The sequence below is a fragment of the Lynx rufus genome, unplaced genomic scaffold (assembly GCF_022079265.1).
Source record: "Lynx rufus isolate CCGP_SWC_20201006 ecotype Redwood Valley unplaced genomic scaffold, mLynRuf1.p SCAF_34, whole genome shotgun sequence".
Lineage (NCBI taxonomy): Eukaryota > Metazoa > Chordata > Mammalia > Carnivora > Felidae > Lynx > Lynx rufus.
The window spans coordinates 32,960-52,957 of record NW_025814850.1 but is presented as its reverse complement, the minus strand read 5'-3'; the positions used below and the strand labels follow the sequence as shown (position 1 = coordinate 52,957).

General features: G+C 54.5%; 1 protein-coding gene across 1 annotated transcript; it reads right to left on the bottom strand.

The window, feature by feature from the left end:
- Nucleotides 1–1,703: 1,703 nt before the first annotated feature.
- Nucleotides 1,704–10,073, bottom strand: LOC124522058 (keratin-associated protein 9-1-like; the record flags this gene model as incomplete). The annotated part of the gene is made up of 4 exons (XM_047093245.1): nt 1,704–1,877; nt 5,859–6,000; nt 9,748–9,843; nt 10,012–10,073. Coding segments are annotated over 4 exons (474 nt in total), but the record flags the coding sequence as incomplete, so codon positions are not given.
- Nucleotides 10,074–19,998: the final 9,925 nt, after the last annotated feature.

The following is a 19,998-nucleotide window of genomic DNA, read 5'->3' as shown; positions in this document are numbered from 1 at the left end:
TGTTCCTTAGATGGTTCAGAGCTCATGGATTCCTCAAAGTCCTACATGCCCATTGCACGATCTCTCTGGCCCTGACACCATGCTTCATCAACTCTCTGGGCAACATTTTGATCACCGTGACAAACTGCCTCACGGGAGGGGAGATACATAGGTTTGGCAGAAAATCACACGATGCCATTTTACTATACCATTAGGTCCCGGGGACGAGGAGGCCAAAGAAGAATGTGATATGCACGACCCAAACACAAGCGTGTTCAGCTGCCTCTGTTGCTCACGAGGACCCCGCAGGCTCACCTGTATGTGAGGCAGAAGAGTGCTGAGGCGCTGGATGCCACCCAAGGCAACAGGAGCATCCTGTGTTCCCCAGGGCTCTAAAGGGCAGGTCCCGCTGTCCTCACCTATGGCTGCTGTGGCTGAGTTGTAGGACACTGATGTCTACAACGTAGTGCCAGTGATGGCCCGCCCGTACAGGAGAATAACACTTGTGCGGTCAAAGAAGGCCTCGGATGGACATGTTGCTGGTGCTGAGACTAAGGGTGTGTGCTACCACGTCTGGAGATCTGAACGTAAGTGCGCTTCAGCAAGCGCCCCAACCACAGGCTTGGATCCGAGTGTGTCCATGTCAGCTGTGGGACATTCCACCGTGAAATCTCCTCAGCTGAAAATGCGCATAATGACTTGTGGAGGACTGTGTATGGCTCCACACGGACACTGCATGTGATGTAAAATGTGCGTACAAAACCTCGCAATGGAAACAGGGTAGAAAAACACATAGACAGTACGGGAGTCCAAATGATTGGGATTTATTAAGAGAGACAGGTGAGACTCCCCGCGTCTAGGGAGACATTGAAAGGGAACATGACAGGCAGCAAGAGGCGTACAAGCTTCACGAGTACACCGAGAAAGGAAACATACCCGTGTGGGCTTTCAGCAGTTTCCACGAGTTATAGGTCATTCCTGAGGAGTTGTTTCGCTGACGTATTTAGAGGGACAGGATAAAGTTCTTGACTATGGAGACCAAACAGAGATCCTCACTCTGGATCAGGATGGGTGAAGCTGGCACATGACCCAGAGGAAGGAAAGAAGAAGCGAATCAGGGAGAAGCGGCCCACAACTTCACCAGGCCGACTCACAAGATGGTAGACAGGCAGGCGACTACCCGAGATGTTGGGGATTGCGGGCTGGCTTTCCGCAACGCTTGGCGGTGACCAGTTCCCAAGTGGCAAGTCAGACGGTGGTTCCTGGCGAGGCAATCAGCAGCAGGAAGGCTGGCCGCAGGATCCAGAGCCCTGGGCTAGGCACCCAGGCAGGCAGCAGCAGGTGGGGTGGTAGCAGGTTCTCGTGCAGTACACGGGGGTTCAGCAACCTGGCTGGCAGCAGCGGGACCCACATCAGTTTTGTCCACAGCCGCTGGACCCACAGCCGCTGGACCCACAACAGCTGGGCTGGCAGCAGGTGGTCCGGCAGCAGGTGGTATGACAGCAAGTTGGGCAGCAGCAAGGCTGGCAGCAGCTCGACCCACAGCCGCTAGACCCACCGCAGTTGTGTCCACAGCCGCTGGACCCACAGCCGCTGGGCTGGCAGCAGGTGGTCCGGCAGCAGGTGGTGTGACAGCAAGCTGGGCAGCAGCAAGGCTGGCAGCAGCTGGAACCACAGCCGCTAGACCCACCGCAGTTGTGTCCACAGCCGCTACACCCACAGCAGCTGGGCTGGCAGCAGGTGGTCCGGCAGCAGGTGGTGTGACAGCAAGTTGGGCGGCAGCAAGGCTGGCAGCAGCTGGACCCATAGCCGCTGGACCCACAGCCGCTGGGCTGGCAGCAGGTGGTCCGGCAGCAGGTGGTCCTGCAGCACGTAGGCTGGCAGCAAGAGGACCAGCACGAGTGGGTCATGGTGTCAGGGGTGGAGGGTGGGCAGGTCCTGTCCGGAGGTGAGGTTGTCCGATTCTGGTGCCTCCTCCGGTTCTGGGGCTTTTATGCGCTGGACCCCCGAAGGTTAGGCCAATGGGCAGGACGTTCCTTGTTGGTGTTTACATCGTTTTCCGTAGTCACTGGGGGAATCATAAACGAGGAAGCTGTTTCCTAAATGTTAGCAATCGTTACAAAATAAGTGTCTAATGGTTTCCTATTTGAGAATAACTCACAGAAACATTTTCCAACGAGAGGAAGGTGGGCACATCAGCCGCATCGTTCTTGTTTCAGTGATCATGGCATCCATCGTGTGATCACGTTCTGCTGGGGTGGCTAGGCTCACCGCAGTGTTCCCTCCCCAGTCTTTGCCCTTAGACTGTAAGTGGATTGCGAGTATCTCTGAGGTGAGGGGCATGATGCTGATGTGTTCACTGGGACAAACGTGGTAGATCCCTGAGCCCAGTTCCGTTTCCCCACAGAAGCCGGATTCAAGACTCCCACAGGCGTATCTGTCTCCTGTAGCACCCAACCCCACCTGCGTATCTCAGTTCAATCAAAGACCCTTGCGTAGCCGATGCCTGGGGTTTTCTCGGCCACATGGCAAGGCAGAAGCAAAGCAGGTGGGGAGAAGCAGCAGCAGTAGTCTGGGACGAAGCAAGCATCAGTCAATATACGTCCTTGTTGAACAGGACCCCTGATTTTCCTCGGGTCGAACGCTTTCACCGGAGGGGGGGCTTTCAGGGGCATAAAGGCGGGGGCAGTATGGGCAAAACCAGGTGAGTTGGGGACTCTAGTCCTAACCTTGTTAGCTAGCCTCGTCAGTGTCCTCACGTAGCTCATTACATCTTTATTTATGGTTGCTCTTTCTTTTTTCTGTCAGGCTGTCTTTCTTTTTCTGCCTTTCTCCCTTCCTCCCTGCATGCCTGTCCATCCCTTCCTCGCACCGTGCCTTCTTTCCTTCCTTCCTTCCTTCCTTCCCTTCATTCTTTAGTTTCTCTCTTTCTTCTCTTCCCGTTCTCCCTCTCTTCCTCCCTCTACCCCCTTCCTTCTATGCTTCCTTTCTTCCTCCCTCCCTTCTCCTTTTCTCCCTACTCCTCTCCTCATCCCCCCATTCGTATTCCACCATCTTCTTCTCTTTCTTCCAATGATTTTCTCCATCCGCCCGGCTAATTAAGAACATAGTGGAATGAATGGTGACAACCATAGTCGGCCAAAGACGTCTGAAGCCACCAAACCTATCTCTTGGGTACTGGTGTGTTTGGGACAACTTCTGCCTACCAGCTCTGCACCTCAATGCCTAAGTGCCCGTTGCACGCGCAGCAGAATGTCAGGCTGCCTGAGCATGCCACACGGAGAAAACACACTCAACCCTTGCTTCTGGAGAGTGGGTTTATAAAGACTCCAGCTCCCTCATGGCTGAAATAAGAGAATCTCACCCTGTGTGTGCGCGCGCGTGTGTGCGTGTGTGTGCGCGCTCGTGCGCGCGCGCGCGTGTGCGTGTTTGGAGTTGTACCGTTTCTGAGATACCTTTCAGGTTAAAGCTTTGGTTGCAAACTGTGATGCTGGCCTCAAAGTGTTTCTTCCCTGTGACACTTCCCCACACTCGGACCAGTGTCACATGACCTCCCCAAAGAGTCCACATTCCTGGGCTCTTTACTTAAGAGGAGCTTCTGGAAAACCAAACTCTGACATTCCTTGACCCCACTCAGTCTCAATTTCCTCACCTCTACAATGGGAACCTTAATACCTACTTTGCAAATCCCTCCAGGAATTAAAGGGAATGCTCATGAAGGATTTAGTCAACATCCAGCCAATATTCGGAAACATGGGTCGTGTCAGGTTTTCATCTCATTTTGCCAACATGGCGCTCTTGGGAACCAGCAGCGGTAGGCACGTTTGGCCTTGGCAGTCTCTCCAGAGCATCCTGGGTACCTAGTCTCCAATGCTGGCATGTGTCCTGCATAGGGGCCTTCGAAGCTCATCAGAGGTCCCTCCGCTGCTCCCAGGAAGTGACCCGGGGCCCTGTCTCCTATTCGTCTCGGAGCCTGAATCGGCCTCACAGCCCTGAGTGCTGACGCGGCACCAGTGGCTCTGGACCAGGAGCACCAGCCTTCGTCCTTGACTCCTAGGAATGCACACGTTGTTGTCTCTTTTTTCTTCCTCACATTCTCCTCACCCCCACGGAGCAGGCATCGTTTCTCCGCCCCCCTCGGTTGCTCACACTTCCTCCACAATATACCAGAGCTTCTTCTGTTCCTTAGATGGTTCAGAGCTCATGGATTCCTCAAAGTCCTACATGCCCATTGCACGATCTCTCTGGCCCTGACACCATGCTTCATCAACTCTCTGGGCAACATTTTGATCACCGTGACAAACTGCCTCACGGGAGGGGAGATACATAGGTTTGGCAGAAAATCACACGATGCCATTTTACTATACCATTAGGTCCCGGGGACGAGGAGGCCAAACAAGAATGTGATATGCACGACCCAAACACAAGCGTGTTCAGCTGCCTCTGTTGCTCACGAGGACCCCGCAGGCTCACCTGTATGTGAGGCAGAAGAGTGCTGAGGCGCTGGATGCCACCCAAGGCAACAGGAGCATCCTGTGTTCCCCAGGGCTCTAAAGGGCAGGTCCCGCTGTCCTCACCTATGGCTGCTGTGGCTGAGTTGTAGGACACTGATGTCTACAACGTAGTGCCAGTGATGGCCCGCCCGTACAGGAGAATAACACTTGTGCGGTCAAAGAAGGCCTCGGATGGACATGTTGCTGGTGCTGAGACTAAGGGTGTGTGCTACCACGTCTGGAGATCTGAACGTAAGTGCGCTTCAGCAAGCGCCCCAACCACAGGCTTGGATCCGAGTGTGTCCATGTCAGCTGTGGGACATTCCACCGTGAAATCTCCTCAGCTGAAAATGCGCATAATGACTTGTGGAGGACTGTGTATGGCTCCACACGGACACTGCATGTGATGTAAAATGTGCGTACAAAACCTCGCAATGGAAACAGGGTACAAAAACACATAGACAATACGGGAGTCCAAATGATTGGGATTTATTAAGAGAGACAGGTGAGACTCCCCGCGTCTAGGGAGACATTGAAAGGGAACATGACAGGCAGCAAGAGGCGTACAAGCTTCACGAGTACACCGAGAAAGGAAACATACCCGTGTGGGCTTTCAGCAGTTTCCACGAGTTATAGGTCATTCCTGAGGAGTTGTTTCGCTGACGTATTTAGAGGGACAGGATAAAGTTCTTGACTATGGAGACCAAACAGAGATCCTCACTCTGGATCAGGATGGGTGAAGCTGGCACATGACCCAGAGGAAGGAAAGAAGAAGCGAATCAGGGAGAAGCGGCCCACAACTTCACCAGGCCGACTCACAAGATGGTAGACAGGCAGGCGACTACCCGAGATGTTGGGGATTGCGGGCTGGCTTTCCGCAACGCTTGGCGGTGACCAGTTCCCAAGTGGCAAGTCAGACGGTGGTTCCTGGCGAGGCAATCAGCAGCAGGAAGGCTGGCCGCAGGATCCAGAGCCCTGGGCTAGGCACCCAGGCAGGCAGCAGCAGGTGGGGTGGTAGCAGGTTCTCGTGCAGTACACGGGGGTTCAGCAACCTGGCTGGCAGCAGCGGGACCCACATCAGTTTTGTCCACAGCCGCTGGACCCACAGCCGCTGGACCCACAACAGCTGGGCTGGCAGCAGGTGGTCCGGCAGCAGGTGGTATGACAGCAAGTTGGGCAGCAGCAAGGCTGGCAGCAGCTCGACCCACAGCCGCTAGACCCACCGCAGTTGTGTCCACAGCCGCTGGACCCACAGCCGCTGGGCTGGCAGCAGGTGGTCCGGCAGCAGGTGGTGTGACAGCAAGCTGGGCAGCAGCAAGGCTGGCAGCAGCTGGAACCACAGCCGCTAGACCCACCGCAGTTGTGTCCACAGCCGCTACACCCACAGCAGCTGGGCTGGCAGCAGGTGGTCCGGCAGCAGGTGGTGTGACAGCAAGTTGGGCGGCAGCAAGGCTGGCAGCAGCTGGACCCATAGCCGCTGGACCCACAGCCGCTGGGCTGGCAGCAGGTGGTCCGGCAGCAGGTGGTCCTGCAGCACGTAGGCTGGCAGCAAGAGGACCAGCACGAGTGGGTCATGGTGTCAGGGGTGGAGGGTGGGCAGGTCCTGTCCGGAGGTGAGGTTGTCCGATTCTGGTGCCTCCTCCGGTTCTGGGGCTTTTATGCGCTGGACCCCCGAAGGTTAGGCCAATGGGCAGGACGTTCCTTGTTGGTGTTTACATCGTTTTCCGTAGTCACTGGGGGAATCATAAACGAGGAAGCTGTTTCCTAAATGTTAGCAATCGTTACAAAATAAGTGTCTAATGGTTTCCTATTTGAGAATAACTCACAGAAACATTTTCCAACGAGAGGAAGGTGGGCACATCAGCCGCATCGTTCTTGTTTCAGTGATCATGGCATCCATCGTGTGATCACGTTCTGCTGGGGTGGCTAGGCTCACCGCAGTGTTCCCTCCCCAGTCTTTGCCCTTAGACTGTAAGTGGATTGCGAGTATCTCTGAGGTGAGGGGCATGATGCTGATGTGTTCACTGGGACAAACGTGGTAGATCCCTGAGCCCAGTTCCGTTTCCCCACAGAAGCCGGATTCAAGACTCCCACAGGCGTATCTGTCTCCTGTAGCACCCAACCCCACCTGCGTATCTCAGTTCAATCAAAGACCCTTGCGTAGCCGATGCCTGGGGTTTTCTCGGCCACATGGCAAGGCAGAAGCAAAGCAGGTGGGGAGAAGCAGCAGCAGTAGTCTGGGACGAAGCAAGCATCAGTCAATATACGTCCTTGTTGAACAGGACCCCTGATTTTCCTCGGGTCGAACGCTTTCACCGGAGGGGGGGCTTTCAGGGGCATAAAGGCGGGGGCAGTATGGGCAAAACCAGGTGAGTTGGGGACTCTAGTCCTAACCTTGTTAGCTAGCCTCGTCAGTGTCCTCACGTAGCTCATTACATCTTTATTTATGGTTGCTCTTTCTTTTTTCTGTCAGGCTGTCTTTCTTTTTCTGCCTTTCTCCCTTCCTCCCTGCATGCCTGTCCATCCCTTCCTCGCACCGTGCCTTCTTTCCTTCCTTCCTTCCTTCCTTCCCTTCATTCTTTAGTTTCTCTCTTTCTTCTCTTCCCGTTCTCCCTCTCTTCCTCCCTCTACCCCCTTCCTTCTATGCTTCCTTTCTTCCTCCCTCCCTTCTCCTTTTCTCCCTACTCCTCTCCTCATCCCCCCATTCGTATTCCACCATCTTCTTCTCTTTCTTCCAATGATTTTCTCCATCCGCCCGGCTAATTAAGAACATAGTGGAATGAATGGTGACAACCATAGTCGGCCAAAGACGTCTGAAGCCACCAAACCTATCTCTTGGGTACTGGTGTGTTTGGGACAACTTCTGCCTACCAGCTCTGCACCTCAATGCCTAAGTGCCCGTTGCACGCGCAGCAGAATGTCAGGCTGCCTGAGCATGCCACACGGAGAAAACACACTCAACCCTTGCTTCTGGAGAGTGGGTTTATAAAGACTCCAGCTCCCTCATGGCTGAAATAAGAGAATCTCACCCTGTGTGTGCGCGCGCGTGTGTGCGTGTGTGTGCGCGCTCGTGCGCGCGCGCGCGTGTGCGTGTTTGGAGTTGTACCGTTTCTGAGATACCTTTCAGGTTAAAGCTTTGGTTGCAAACTGTGATGCTGGCCTCAAAGTGTTTCTTCCCTGTGACACTTCCCCACACTCGGACCAGTGTCACATGACCTCCCCAAAGAGTCCACATTCCTGGGCTCTTTACTTAAGAGGAGCTTCTGGAAAACCAAACTCTGACATTCCTTGACCCCACTCAGTCTCAATTTCCTCACCTCTACAATGGGAACCTTAATACCTACTTTGCAAATCCCTCCAGGAATTAAAGGGAATGCTCATGAAGGATTTAGTCAACATCCAGCCAATATTCGGAAACATGGGTCGTGTCAGGTTTTCATCTCATTTTGCCAACATGGCGCTCTTGGGAACCAGCAGCGGTAGGCACGTTTGGCCTTGGCAGTCTCTCCAGAGCATCCTGGGTACCTAGTCTCCAATGCTGGCATGTGTCCTGCATAGGGGCCTTCGAAGCTCATCAGAGGTCCCTCCGCTGCTCCCAGGAAGTGACCCGGGGCCCTGTCTCCTATTCGTCTCGGAGCCTGAATCGGCCTCACAGCCCTGAGTGCTGACGCGGCACCAGTGGCTCTGGACCAGGAGCACCAGCCTTCGTCCTTGACTCCTAGGAATGCACACGTTGTTGTCTCTTTTTTCTTCCTCACATTCTCCTCACCCCCACGGAGCAGGCATCGTTTCTCCGCCCCCCTCGGTTGCTCACACTTCCTCCACAATATACCAGAGCTTCTTCTGTTCCTTAGATGGTTCAGAGCTCATGGATTCCTCAAAGTCCTACATGCCCATTGCACGATCTCTCTGGCCCTGACACCATGCTTCATCAACTCTCTGGGCAACATTTTGATCACCGTGACAAACTGCCTCACGGGAGGGGAGATACATAGGTTTGGCAGAAAATCACACGATGCCATTTTACTATACCATTAGGTCCCGGGGACGAGGAGGCCAAACAAGAATGTGATATGCACGACCCAAACACAAGCGTGTTCAGCTGCCTCTGTTGCTCACGAGGACCCCGCAGGCTCACCTGTATGTGAGGCAGAAGAGTGCTGAGGCGCTGGATGCCACCCAAGGCAACAGGAGCATCCTGTGTTCCCCAGGGCTCTAAAGGGCAGGTCCCGCTGTCCTCACCTATGGCTGCTGTGGCTGAGTTGTAGGACACTGATGTCTACAACGTAGTGCCAGTGATGGCCCGCCCGTACAGGAGAATAACACTTGTGCGGTCAAAGAAGGCCTCGGATGGACATGTTGCTGGTGCTGAGACTAAGGGTGTGTGCTACCACGTCTGGAGATCTGAACGTAAGTGCGCTTCAGCAAGCGCCCCAACCACAGGCTTGGATCCGAGTGTGTCCATGTCAGCTGTGGGACATTCCACTGTGAAATCTCCTCAGCTGAAAATGCGCATAATGACTTGTGGAGGACTGTGTATGGCTCCACACGGACACTGCATGTGATGTAAAATGTGCGTACAAAACCTCGCAATGGAAACAGGGTACAAAAACACATAGACAGTACGGGAGTCCAAATGATTGGGATTTATTAAGAGAGACAGGTGAGACTCCCCGCGTCTAGGGAGACATTGAAAGGGAACATGACAGGCAGCAAGAGGCGTACAAGCTTCACGAGTACACCGAGAAAGGAAACATACCCGTGTGGGCTTTCAGCAGTTTCCACGAGTTATAGGTCATTCCTGAGGAGTTGTTTCGCTGACGTATTTAGAGGGACAGGATAAAGTTCTTGACTATGGAGACCAAACAGAGATCCTCACTCTGGATCAGGATGGGTGAAGCTGGCACATGACCCAGAGGAAGGAAAGAAGAAGCGAATCAGGGAGAAGCGGCCCACAACTTCACCAGGCCGACTCACAAGATGGTAGACAGGCAGGCGACTACCCGAGATGTTGGGGATTGCGGGCTGGCTTTCCGCAACGCTTGGCGGTGACCAGTTCCCAAGTGGCAAGTCAGACGGTGGTTCCTGGCGAGGCAATCAGCAGCAGGAAGGCTGGCCGCAGGATCCAGAGCCCTGGGCTAGGCACCCAGGCAGGCAGCAGCAGGTGGGGTGGTAGCAGGTTCTCGTGCAGTACACGGGGGTTCAGCAACCTGGCTGGCAGCAGCGGGACCCACATCAGTTTTGTCCACAGCCGCTGGACCCACAGCCGCTGGACCCACAACAGCTGGGCTGGCAGCAGGTGGTCCGGCAGCAGGTGGTATGACAGCAAGTTGGGCAGCAGCAAGGCTGGCAGCAGCTCGACCCACAGCCGCTAGACCCACCGCAGTTGTGTCCACAGCCGCTGGACCCACAGCCGCTGGGCTGGCAGCAGGTGGTCCGGCAGCAGGTGGTGTGACAGCAAGCTGGGCAGCAGCAAGGCTGGCAGCAGCTGGAACCACAGCCGCTAGACCCACCGCAGTTGTGTCCACAGCCGCTACACCCACAGCAGCTGGGCTGGCAGCAGGTGGTCCGGCAGCAGGTGGTGTGACAGCAAGTTGGGCGGCAGCAAGGCTGGCAGCAGCTGGACCCATAGCCGCTGGACCCACAGCCGCTGGGCTGGCAGCAGGTGGTCCGGCAGCAGGTGGTCCTGCAGCACGTAGGCTGGCAGCAAGAGGACCAGCACGAGTGGGTCATGGTGTCAGGGGTGGAGGGTGGGCAGGTCCTGTCCGGAGGTGAGGTTGTCCGATTCTGGTGCCTCCTCCGGTTCTGGGGCTTTTATGCGCTGGACCCCCGAAGGTTAGGCCAATGGGCAGGACGTTCCTTGTTGGTGTTTACATCGTTTTCCGTAGTCACTGGGGGAATCATAAACGAGGAAGCTGTTTCCTAAATGTTAGCAATCGTTACAAAATAAGTGTCTAATGGTTTCCTATTTGAGAATAACTCACAGAAACATTTTCCAACGAGAGGAAGGTGGGCACATCAGCCGCATCGTTCTTGTTTCAGTGATCATGGCATCCATCGTGTGATCACGTTCTGCTGGGGTGGCTAGGCTCACCGCAGTGTTCCCTCCCCAGTCTTTGCCCTTAGACTGTAAGTGGATTGCGAGTATCTCTGAGGTGAGGGGCATGATGCTGATGTGTTCACTGGGACAAACGTGGTAGATCCCTGAGCCCAGTTCCGTTTCCCCACAGAAGCCGGATTCAAGACTCCCACAGGCGTATCTGTCTCCTGTAGCACCCAACCCCACCTGCGTATCTCAGTTCAATCAAAGACCCTTGCGTAGCCGATGCCTGGGGTTTTCTCGGCCACATGGCAAGGCAGAAGCAAAGCAGGTGGGGAGAAGCAGCAGCAGTAGTCTGGGACGAAGCAAGCATCAGTCAATATACGTCCTTGTTGAACAGGACCCCTGATTTTCCTCGGGTCGAACGCTTTCACCGGAGGGGGGGCTTTCAGGGGCATAAAGGCGGGGGCAGTATGGGCAAAACCAGGTGAGTTGGGGACTCTAGTCCTAACCTTGTTAGCTAGCCTCGTCAGTGTCCTCACGTAGCTCATTACATCTTTATTTATGGTTGCTCTTTCTTTTTTCTGTCAGGCTGTCTTTCTTTTTCTGCCTTTCTCCCTTCCTCCCTGCATGCCTGTCCATCCCTTCCTCGCACCGTGCCTTCTTTCCTTCCTTCCTTCCTTCCTTCCCTTCATTCTTTAGTTTCTCTCTTTCTTCTCTTCCCGTTCTCCCTCTCTTCCTCCCTCTACCCCCTTCCTTCTATGCTTCCTTTCTTCCTCCCTCCCTTCTCCTTTTCTCCCTACTCCTCTCCTCATCCCCCCATTCGTATTCCACCATCTTCTTCTCTTTCTTCCAATGATTTTCTCCATCCGCCCGGCTAATTAAGAACATAGTGGAATGAATGGTGACAACCATAGTCGGCCAAAGACGTCTGAAGCCACCAAACCTATCTCTTGGGTACTGGTGTGTTTGGGACAACTTCTGCCTACCAGCTCTGCACCTCAATGCCTAAGTGCCCGTTGCACGCGCAGCAGAATGTCAGGCTGCCTGAGCATGCCACACGGAGAAAACACACTCAACCCTTGCTTCTGGAGAGTGGGTTTATAAAGACTCCAGCTCCCTCATGGCTGAAATAAGAGAATCTCACCCTGTGTGTGCGCGCGCGTGTGTGCGTGTGTGTGCGCGCTCGTGCGCGCGCGCGCGTGTGCGTGTTTGGAGTTGTACCGTTTCTGAGATACCTTTCAGGTTAAAGCTTTGGTTGCAAACTGTGATGCTGGCCTCAAAGTGTTTCTTCCCTGTGACACTTCCCCACACTCGGACCAGTGTCACATGACCTCCCCAAAGAGTCCACATTCCTGGGCTCTTTACTTAAGAGGAGCTTCTGGAAAACCAAACTCTGACATTCCTTGACCCCACTCAGTCTCAATTTCCTCACCTCTACAATGGGAACCTTAATACCTACTTTGCAAATCCCTCCAGGAATTAAAGGGAATGCTCATGAAGGATTTAGTCAACATCCAGCCAATATTCGGAAACATGGGTCGTGTCAGGTTTTCATCTCATTTTGCCAACATGGCGCTCTTGGGAACCAGCAGCGGTAGGCACGTTTGGCCTTGGCAGTCTCTCCAGAGCATCCTGGGTACCTAGTCTCCAATGCTGGCATGTGTCCTGCATAGGGGCCTTCGAAGCTCATCAGAGGTCCCTCCGCTGCTCCCAGGAAGTGACCCGGGGCCCTGTCTCCTATTCGTCTCGGAGCCTGAATCGGCCTCACAGCCCTGAGTGCTGACGCGGCACCAGTGGCTCTGGACCAGGAGCACCAGCCTTCGTCCTTGACTCCTAGGAATGCACACGTTGTTGTCTCTTTTTTCTTCCTCACATTCTCCTCACCCCCACGGAGCAGGCATCGTTTCTCCGCCCCCCTCGGTTGCTCACACTTCCTCCACAATATACCAGAGCTTCTTCTGTTCCTTAGATGGTTCAGAGCTCATGGATTCCTCAAAGTCCTACATGCCCATTGCACGATCTCTCTGGCCCTGACACCATGCTTCATCAACTCTCTGGGCAACATTTTGATCACCGTGACAAACTGCCTCACGGGAGGGGAGATACATAGGTTTGGCAGAAAATCACACGATGCCATTTTACTATACCATTAGGTCCTGGGGACGAGGAGGCCAAACAAGAATGTGATATGCACGACCCAAACACAAGCGTGTTCAGCTGCCTCTGTTGCTCACGAGGACCCCGCAGGCTCACCTGTATGTGAGGCAGAAGAGTGCTGAGGCGCTGGATGCCACCCAAGGCAACAGGAGCATCCTGTGTTCCCCAGGGCTCTAAAGGGCAGGTCCCGCTGTCCTCACCTATGGCTGCTGTGGCTGAGTTGTAGGACACTGATGTCTACAACGTAGTGCCAGTGATGGCCCGCCCGTACAGGAGAATAACACTTGTGCGGTCAAAGAAGGCCTCGGATGGACATGTTGCTGGTGCTGAGACTAAGGGTGTGTGCTACCACGTCTGGAGATCTGAACGTAAGTGCGCTTCAGCAAGCGCCCCAACCACAGGCTTGGATCCGAGTGTGTCCATGTCAGCTGTGGGACATTCCACTGTGAAATCTCCTCAGCTGAAAATGCGCATAATGACTTGTGGAGGACTGTGTATGGCTCCACACGGACACTGCATGTGATGTAAAATGTGCGTACAAAACCTCGCAATGGAAACAGGGTACAAAAACACATAGACAGTACGGGAGTCCAAATGATTGGGATTTATTAAGAGAGACAGGTGAGACTCCCCGCGTCTAGGGAGACATTGAAAGGGAACATGACAGGCAGCAAGAGGCGTACAAGCTTCACGAGTACACCGAGAAAGGAAACATACCCGTGTGGGCTTTCAGCAGTTTCCACGAGTTATAGGTCATTCCTGAGGAGTTGTTTCGCTGACGTATTTAGAGGGACAGGATAAAGTTCTTGACTATGGAGACCAAACAGAGATCCTCACTCTGGATCAGGATGGGTGAAGCTGGCACATGACCCAGAGGAAGGAAAGAAGAAGCGAATCAGGGAGAAGCGGCCCACAACTTCACCAGGCCGACTCACAAGATGGTAGACAGGCAGGCGACTACCCGAGATGTTGGGGATTGCGGGCTGGCTTTCCGCAACGCTTGGCGGTGACCAGTTCCCAAGTGGCAAGTCAGACGGTGGTTCCTGGCGAGGCAATCAGCAGCAGGAAGGCTGGCCGCAGGATCCAGAGCCCTGGGCTAGGCACCCAGGCAGGCAGCAGCAGGTGGGGTGGTAGCAGGTTCTCGTGCAGTACACGGGGGTTCAGCAACCTGGCTGGCAGCAGCGGGACCCACATCAGTTTTGTCCACAGCCGCTGGACCCACAGCCGCTGGACCCACAACAGCTGGGCTGGCAGCAGGTGGTCCGGCAGCAGGTGGTATGACAGCAAGTTGGGCAGCAGCAAGGCTGGCAGCAGCTCGACCCACAGCCGCTAGACCCACCGCAGTTGTGTCCACAGCCGCTGGACCCACAGCCGCTGGGCTGGCAGCAGGTGGTCCGGCAGCAGGTGGTGTGACAGCAAGCTGGGCAGCAGCAAGGCTGGCAGCAGCTGGAACCACAGCCGCTAGACCCACCGCAGTTGTGTCCACAGCCGCTACACCCACAGCAGCTGGGCTGGCAGCAGGTGGTCCGGCAGCAGGTGGTGTGACAGCAAGTTGGGCGGCAGCAAGGCTGGCAGCAGCTGGACCCATAGCCGCTGGACCCACAGCCGCTGGGCTGGCAGCAGGTGGTCCGGCAGCAGGTGGTCCTGCAGCACGTAGGCTGGCAGCAAGAGGACCAGCACGAGTGGGTCATGGTGTCAGGGGTGGAGGGTGGGCAGGTCCTGTCCGGAGGTGAGGTTGTCCGATTCTGGTGCCTCCTCCGGTTCTGGGGCTTTTATGCGCTGGACCCCCGAAGGTTAGGCCAATGGGCAGGACGTTCCTTGTTGGTGTTTACATCGTTTTCCGTAGTCACTGGGGGAATCATAAACGAGGAAGCTGTTTCCTAAATGTTAGCAATCGTTACAAAATAAGTGTCTAATGGTTTCCTATTTGAGAATAACTCACAGAAACATTTTCCAACGAGAGGAAGGTGGGCACATCAGCCGCATCGTTCTTGTTTCAGTGATCATGGCATCCATCGTGTGATCACGTTCTGCTGGGGTGGCTAGGCTCACCGCAGTGTTCCCTCCCCAGTCTTTGCCCTTAGACTGTAAGTGGATTGCGAGTATCTCTGAGGTGAGGGGCATGATGCTGATGTGTTCACTGGGACAAACGTGGTAGATCCCTGAGCCCAGTTCCGTTTCCCCACAGAAGCCGGATTCAAGACTCCCACAGGCGTATCTGTCTCCTGTAGCACCCAACCCCACCTGCGTATCTCAGTTCAATCAAAGACCCTTGCGTAGCCGATGCCTGGGGTTTTCTCGGCCACATGGCAAGGCAGAAGCAAAGCAGGTGGGGAGAAGCAGCAGCAGTAGTCTGGGACGAAGCAAGCATCAGTCAATATACGTCCTTGTTGAACAGGACCCCTGATTTTCCTCGGGTCGAACGCTTTCACCGGAGGGGGGGCTTTCAGGGGCATAAAGGCGGGGGCAGTATGGGCAAAACCAGGTGAGTTGGGGACTCTAGTCCTAACCTTGTTAGCTAGCCTCGTCAGTGTCCTCACGTAGCTCATTACATCTTTATTTATGGTTGCTCTTTCTTTTTTCTGTCAGGCTGTCTTTCTTTTTCTGCCTTTCTCCCTTCCTCCCTGCATGCCTGTCCATCCCTTCCTCGCACCGTGCCTTCTTTCCTTCCTTCCTTCCTTCCTTCCCTTCATTCTTTAGTTTCTCTCTTTCTTCTCTTCCCGTTCTCCCTCTCTTCCTCCCTCTACCCCCTTCCTTCTATGCTTCCTTTCTTCCTCCCTCCCTTCTCCTTTTCTCCCTACTCCTCTCCTCATCCCCCCATTCGTATTCCACCATCTTCTTCTCTTTCTTCCAATGATTTTCTCCATCCGCCCGGCTAATTAAGAACATAGAGGAATGAATGGTGACAACCATAGTCTGCCAAGACGTCTGAAGCCACCAAACCTATCTCTTGGGTACTGGTGTGTTTGGGACAACTTCTGCCTACCAGCTCTGCACCTCAATGCCTAAGTGCCCTTTGCACGCGCAGCAGAATGTCAGGCTGCCTGAGCATGCCACACGGAGAAAACACACTCAACCCTTGCTTCTGGAGAGTGGGTTTATAAAGACTCCAGCTCCCTCATGGCTGAAATAAGAGAATCTCACCCTGTTTGTGTGCGTGTGTGTGTGTGTGTGTTTGTGCGCGCGCGCGTGTGTGCGCGCTTGCGCGCGCGCGCGCGTGTGCGTGTTTGGAGTTGTACCGTTTCTGAGATACCTTTCAGGTTAAAGCTTTGGTTGCAAACTGTGATGCTGGCCTCAAAGTGTTTCTTCCCTGTGACACTTCCCCACACTCGGACCAGTGTCACATGACCTCCCCAAAGAGTCCACATTCCTGGGCTCTTTACTTAAGAGGAGCTTCTGGAAAACCAAACTCTGACATTCCTTGACCCCACTCAGTCTCAATTTCCTCACCTCTACAATGGGAACCTTAATACCTACTTTGCAAATCCCTCCAGGAATTAAAGGGAATGCTCATGAAGGATTTAGTCAACATCCAGCCAATATTCGGAAACATGGGTCGTGTCAGGTTTTCATCTCATTTTGCCAACATGGCGCTCTTGGGAACCAGCAGCGGTAGGCACGTTTGGCCTTGGCAGTCTCTCCAGAGCATCCTGGGTACCTAGTCTCCAATGCTGGCATGTGTCCTGCATAGGGGCCTTCGAAGCTCATCAGAGGTCCCTCCGCTGCTCCCAGGAAGTGACCCGGGGCCCTGTCTCCTATTCGTCTCGGAGCCTGAATCGGCCTCACAGCCCTGAGTGCTGACGCGGCACCAGTGGCTCTGGACCAGGAGCACCAGCCTTCGTCCTTGACTCCTAGGAATGCACACGTTGTTGTCTCTTTTTTCTTCCTCACATTCTCCTCACCCCCACGGAGCAGGCATCGTTTCTCCGCCCCCCTCGGTTGCTCACACTTCCTCCACAATATACCAGAGCTTCTTCTGTTCCTTAGATGGTTCAGAGCTCATGGATTCCTCAAAGTCCTACATGCCCATTGCACGATCTCTCTGGCCCTGACACCATGCTTCATCAACTCTCTGGGCAACATTTTGATCACCGTGACAAACTGCCTCACGGGAGGGGAGATACATAGGTTTGGCAGAAAATCACACGATGCCATTTTACTATACCATTAGGTCCTGGGGACGAGGAGGCCAAACAAGAATGTGATATGCACGACCCAAACACAAGCGTGTTCAGCTGCCTCTGTTGCTCACGAGGACCCCGCAGGCTCACCTGTATGTGAGGCAGAAGAGTGCTGAGGCGCTGGATGCCACCCAAGGCAACAGGAGCATCCTGTGTTCCCCAGGGCTCTAAAGGGCAGGTCCCGCTGTCCTCACCTATGGCTGCTGTGGCTGAGTTGTAGGACACTGATGTCTACAACGTAGTGCCAGTGATGGCCCGCCCGTACAGGAGAATAACACTTGTGCGGTCAAAGAAGGCCTCGGATGGACATGTTGCTGGTGCTGAGACTAAGGGTGTGTGCTACCACATCTGGAGATCTGAACGTAAGTGCGCTTCAGCAAGCGCCCCAACCACAGGCTTGGATCCGAGTGTGTCCATGTCAGCTGTGGGACATTCCACCGTGAAATCTCCTCAGCTGAAAATGCGCATAATGACTTGTGGAGGACTGTGTATGGCTCCACACGGACACTGCATGTGATGTAAAATGTGCGTACAAAACCTCGCATTGGAAACAGGGTACAAAAACACATAGACAATACGGGAGTCCAAATGATTGGGATTTATTAAGAGAGACAGGTGAGACTCCCCGTGTCTAGGGAGACATTGAAAGGGAACATGACAGGCAGCAAGAGGCGTACAAGCTTCACGAGTACACCGAGAAAGGAAACATACCCGTGTGGGCTTTCAGCAGTTTCCACGAGTTATAGGTCATTCCTGAGGAGTTGTTTCGCTGACGTATTTAGAGGGACAGGATAAAGTTCTTGACTATGGAGACCAAACAGAGATCCTCACTCTGGATCAGGATGGGTGAAGCTGGCACATGACCCAGAGGAAGGAAAGAAGAAGCGAATCAGGGAGAAGCGGCCCACAACTTCACCAGGCCGACTCACAAGATGGTAGACAGGCAGGCGACTACCCGAGATGTTGGGGATTGCGGGCTGGCTTTCCGCAACGCTTGGCGGTGACCAGTTCCCAAGTGGCAAGTCAGACGGTGGTTCCTGGCGAGGCAATCAGCAGCAGGAAGGCTGGCCGCAGGATCCAGAGCCCTGGGCTAGGCACCCAGGCAGGCAGCAGCAGGTGGGGTGGTAGCAGGTTCTCGTGCAGTACACGGGGGTTCAGCAACCTGGCTGGCAGCAGCGGGACCCACATCAGTTTTGTCCACAGCCGCTGGACCCACAGCCGCTGGACCCACAACAGCTGGGCTGGCAGCAGGTGGTCCGGCAGCAGGTGGTATGACAGCAAGTTGGGCAGCAGCAAGGCTGGCAGCAGCTCGACCCACAGCCGCTAGACCCACCGCAGTTGTGTCCACAGCCGCTGGACCCACAGCCGCTGGGCTGGCAGCAGGTGGTCCGGCAGCAGGTGGTGTGACAGCAAGCTGGGCAGCAGCAAGGCTGGCAGCAGCTGGAACCACAGCCGCTAGACCCACCGCAGTTGTGTCCACAGCCGCTACACCCACAGCAGCTGGGCTGGCAGCAGGTGGTCCGGCAGCAGGTGGTGTGACAGCAAGTTGGGCGGCAGCAAGGCTGGCAGCAGCTGGACCCATAGCCGCTGGACCCACAGCCGCTGGGCTGGCAGCAGGTGGTCCGGCAGCAGGTGGTCCTGCAGCACGTAGGCTGGCAGCAAGAGGACCAGCACGAGTGGGTCATGGTGTCAGGGGTGGAGGGTGGGCAGGTCCTGTCCGGAGGTGAGGTTGTCCGATTCTGGTGCCTCCTCCGGTTCTGGGGCTTTTATGCGCTGGACCCCCGAAGGTTAGGCCAATGGGCAGGACGTTCCTTGTTGGTGTTTACATCGTTTTCCGTAGTCACTGGGGGAATCATAAACGAGGAAGCTGTTTCCTAAATGTTAGCAATCGTTACAAAATAAGTGTCTAATGGTTTCCTATTTGAGAATAACTCACAGAAACATTTTCCAACGAGAGGAAGGTGGGCACATCAGCCGCATCGTTCTTGTTTCAGTGATCATGGCATCCATCGTGTGATCACGTTCTGCTGGGGTGGCTAGGCTCACCGCAGTGTTCCCTCCCCAGTCTTTGCCCTTAGACTGTAAGTGGATTGCGAGTATCTCTGAGGTGAGGGGCATGATGCTGATGTGTTCACTGGGACAAACGTGGTAGATCCCTGAGCCCAGTTCCGTTTCCCCACAGAAGCCGGATTCAAGACTCCCACAGGCGTATCTGTCTCCTGTAGCACCCAACCCCACCTGCGTATCTCAGTTCAATCAAAGACCCTTGCGTAGCCGATGCCTGGGGTTTTCTCGGCCACATGGCAAGGCAGAAGCAAAGCAGGTGGGGAGAAGCAGCAGCAGTAGTCTGGGACGAAGCAAGCATCAGTCAATATACGTCCTTGTTGAACAGGACCCCTGATTTTCCTCGGGTCGAACGCTTTCACCGGAGGGGGGGCTTTCAGGGGCATAAAGGCGGGGGCAGTATGGGCAAAACCAGGTGAGTTGGGGACTCTAGTCCTAACCTTGTTAGCTAGCCTCCTCAGTGTCCTCACGTAGCTCATTACATCTTTATTTATGGTTGCTCTTTCTTTTTTCTGTCAGGCTGTCTTTCTTTTTCTGCCTTTCTCCCTTCCTCCCTGCATGCCTGTCCATCCCATCCTCGCACCGTGCCTTCTTTCCTTCCTTCCTTCCTTCCTTCCCTTCATTCTTTAGTTTCTCTCTTTCTTCTCTTCCCGTTCTCCCTCTCTTCCTCCCTCTACCCCCTTCCTTCTATGCTTCCTTTCTTCCTCCCTCCCTTCTCCTTTTCTCCCTACTCCTCTCCTCATCCCCCCATTCGTATTCCACCATCTTCTTCTCTTTCTTCCAATGATTTTCTCCATCCGCCCGGCTAATTAAGAACATAGAGGAATGAATGGTGACAACCATAGTCTGCCAAGACGTCTGAAGCCACCAAACCTATCTCTTGGGTACTGGTGTGTTTGGGACAACTTCTGCCTACCAGCTCTGCACCTCAATGCCTAAGTGCCCTTTGCACGCGCAGCAGAATGTCAGGCTGCCTGAGCATGCCACACGGAGAAAACACACTCAACCCTTGCTTCTGGAGAGTGGGTTTATAAAGACTCCAGCTCCCTCATGGCTGAAATAAGAGAATCTCACCCTGTTT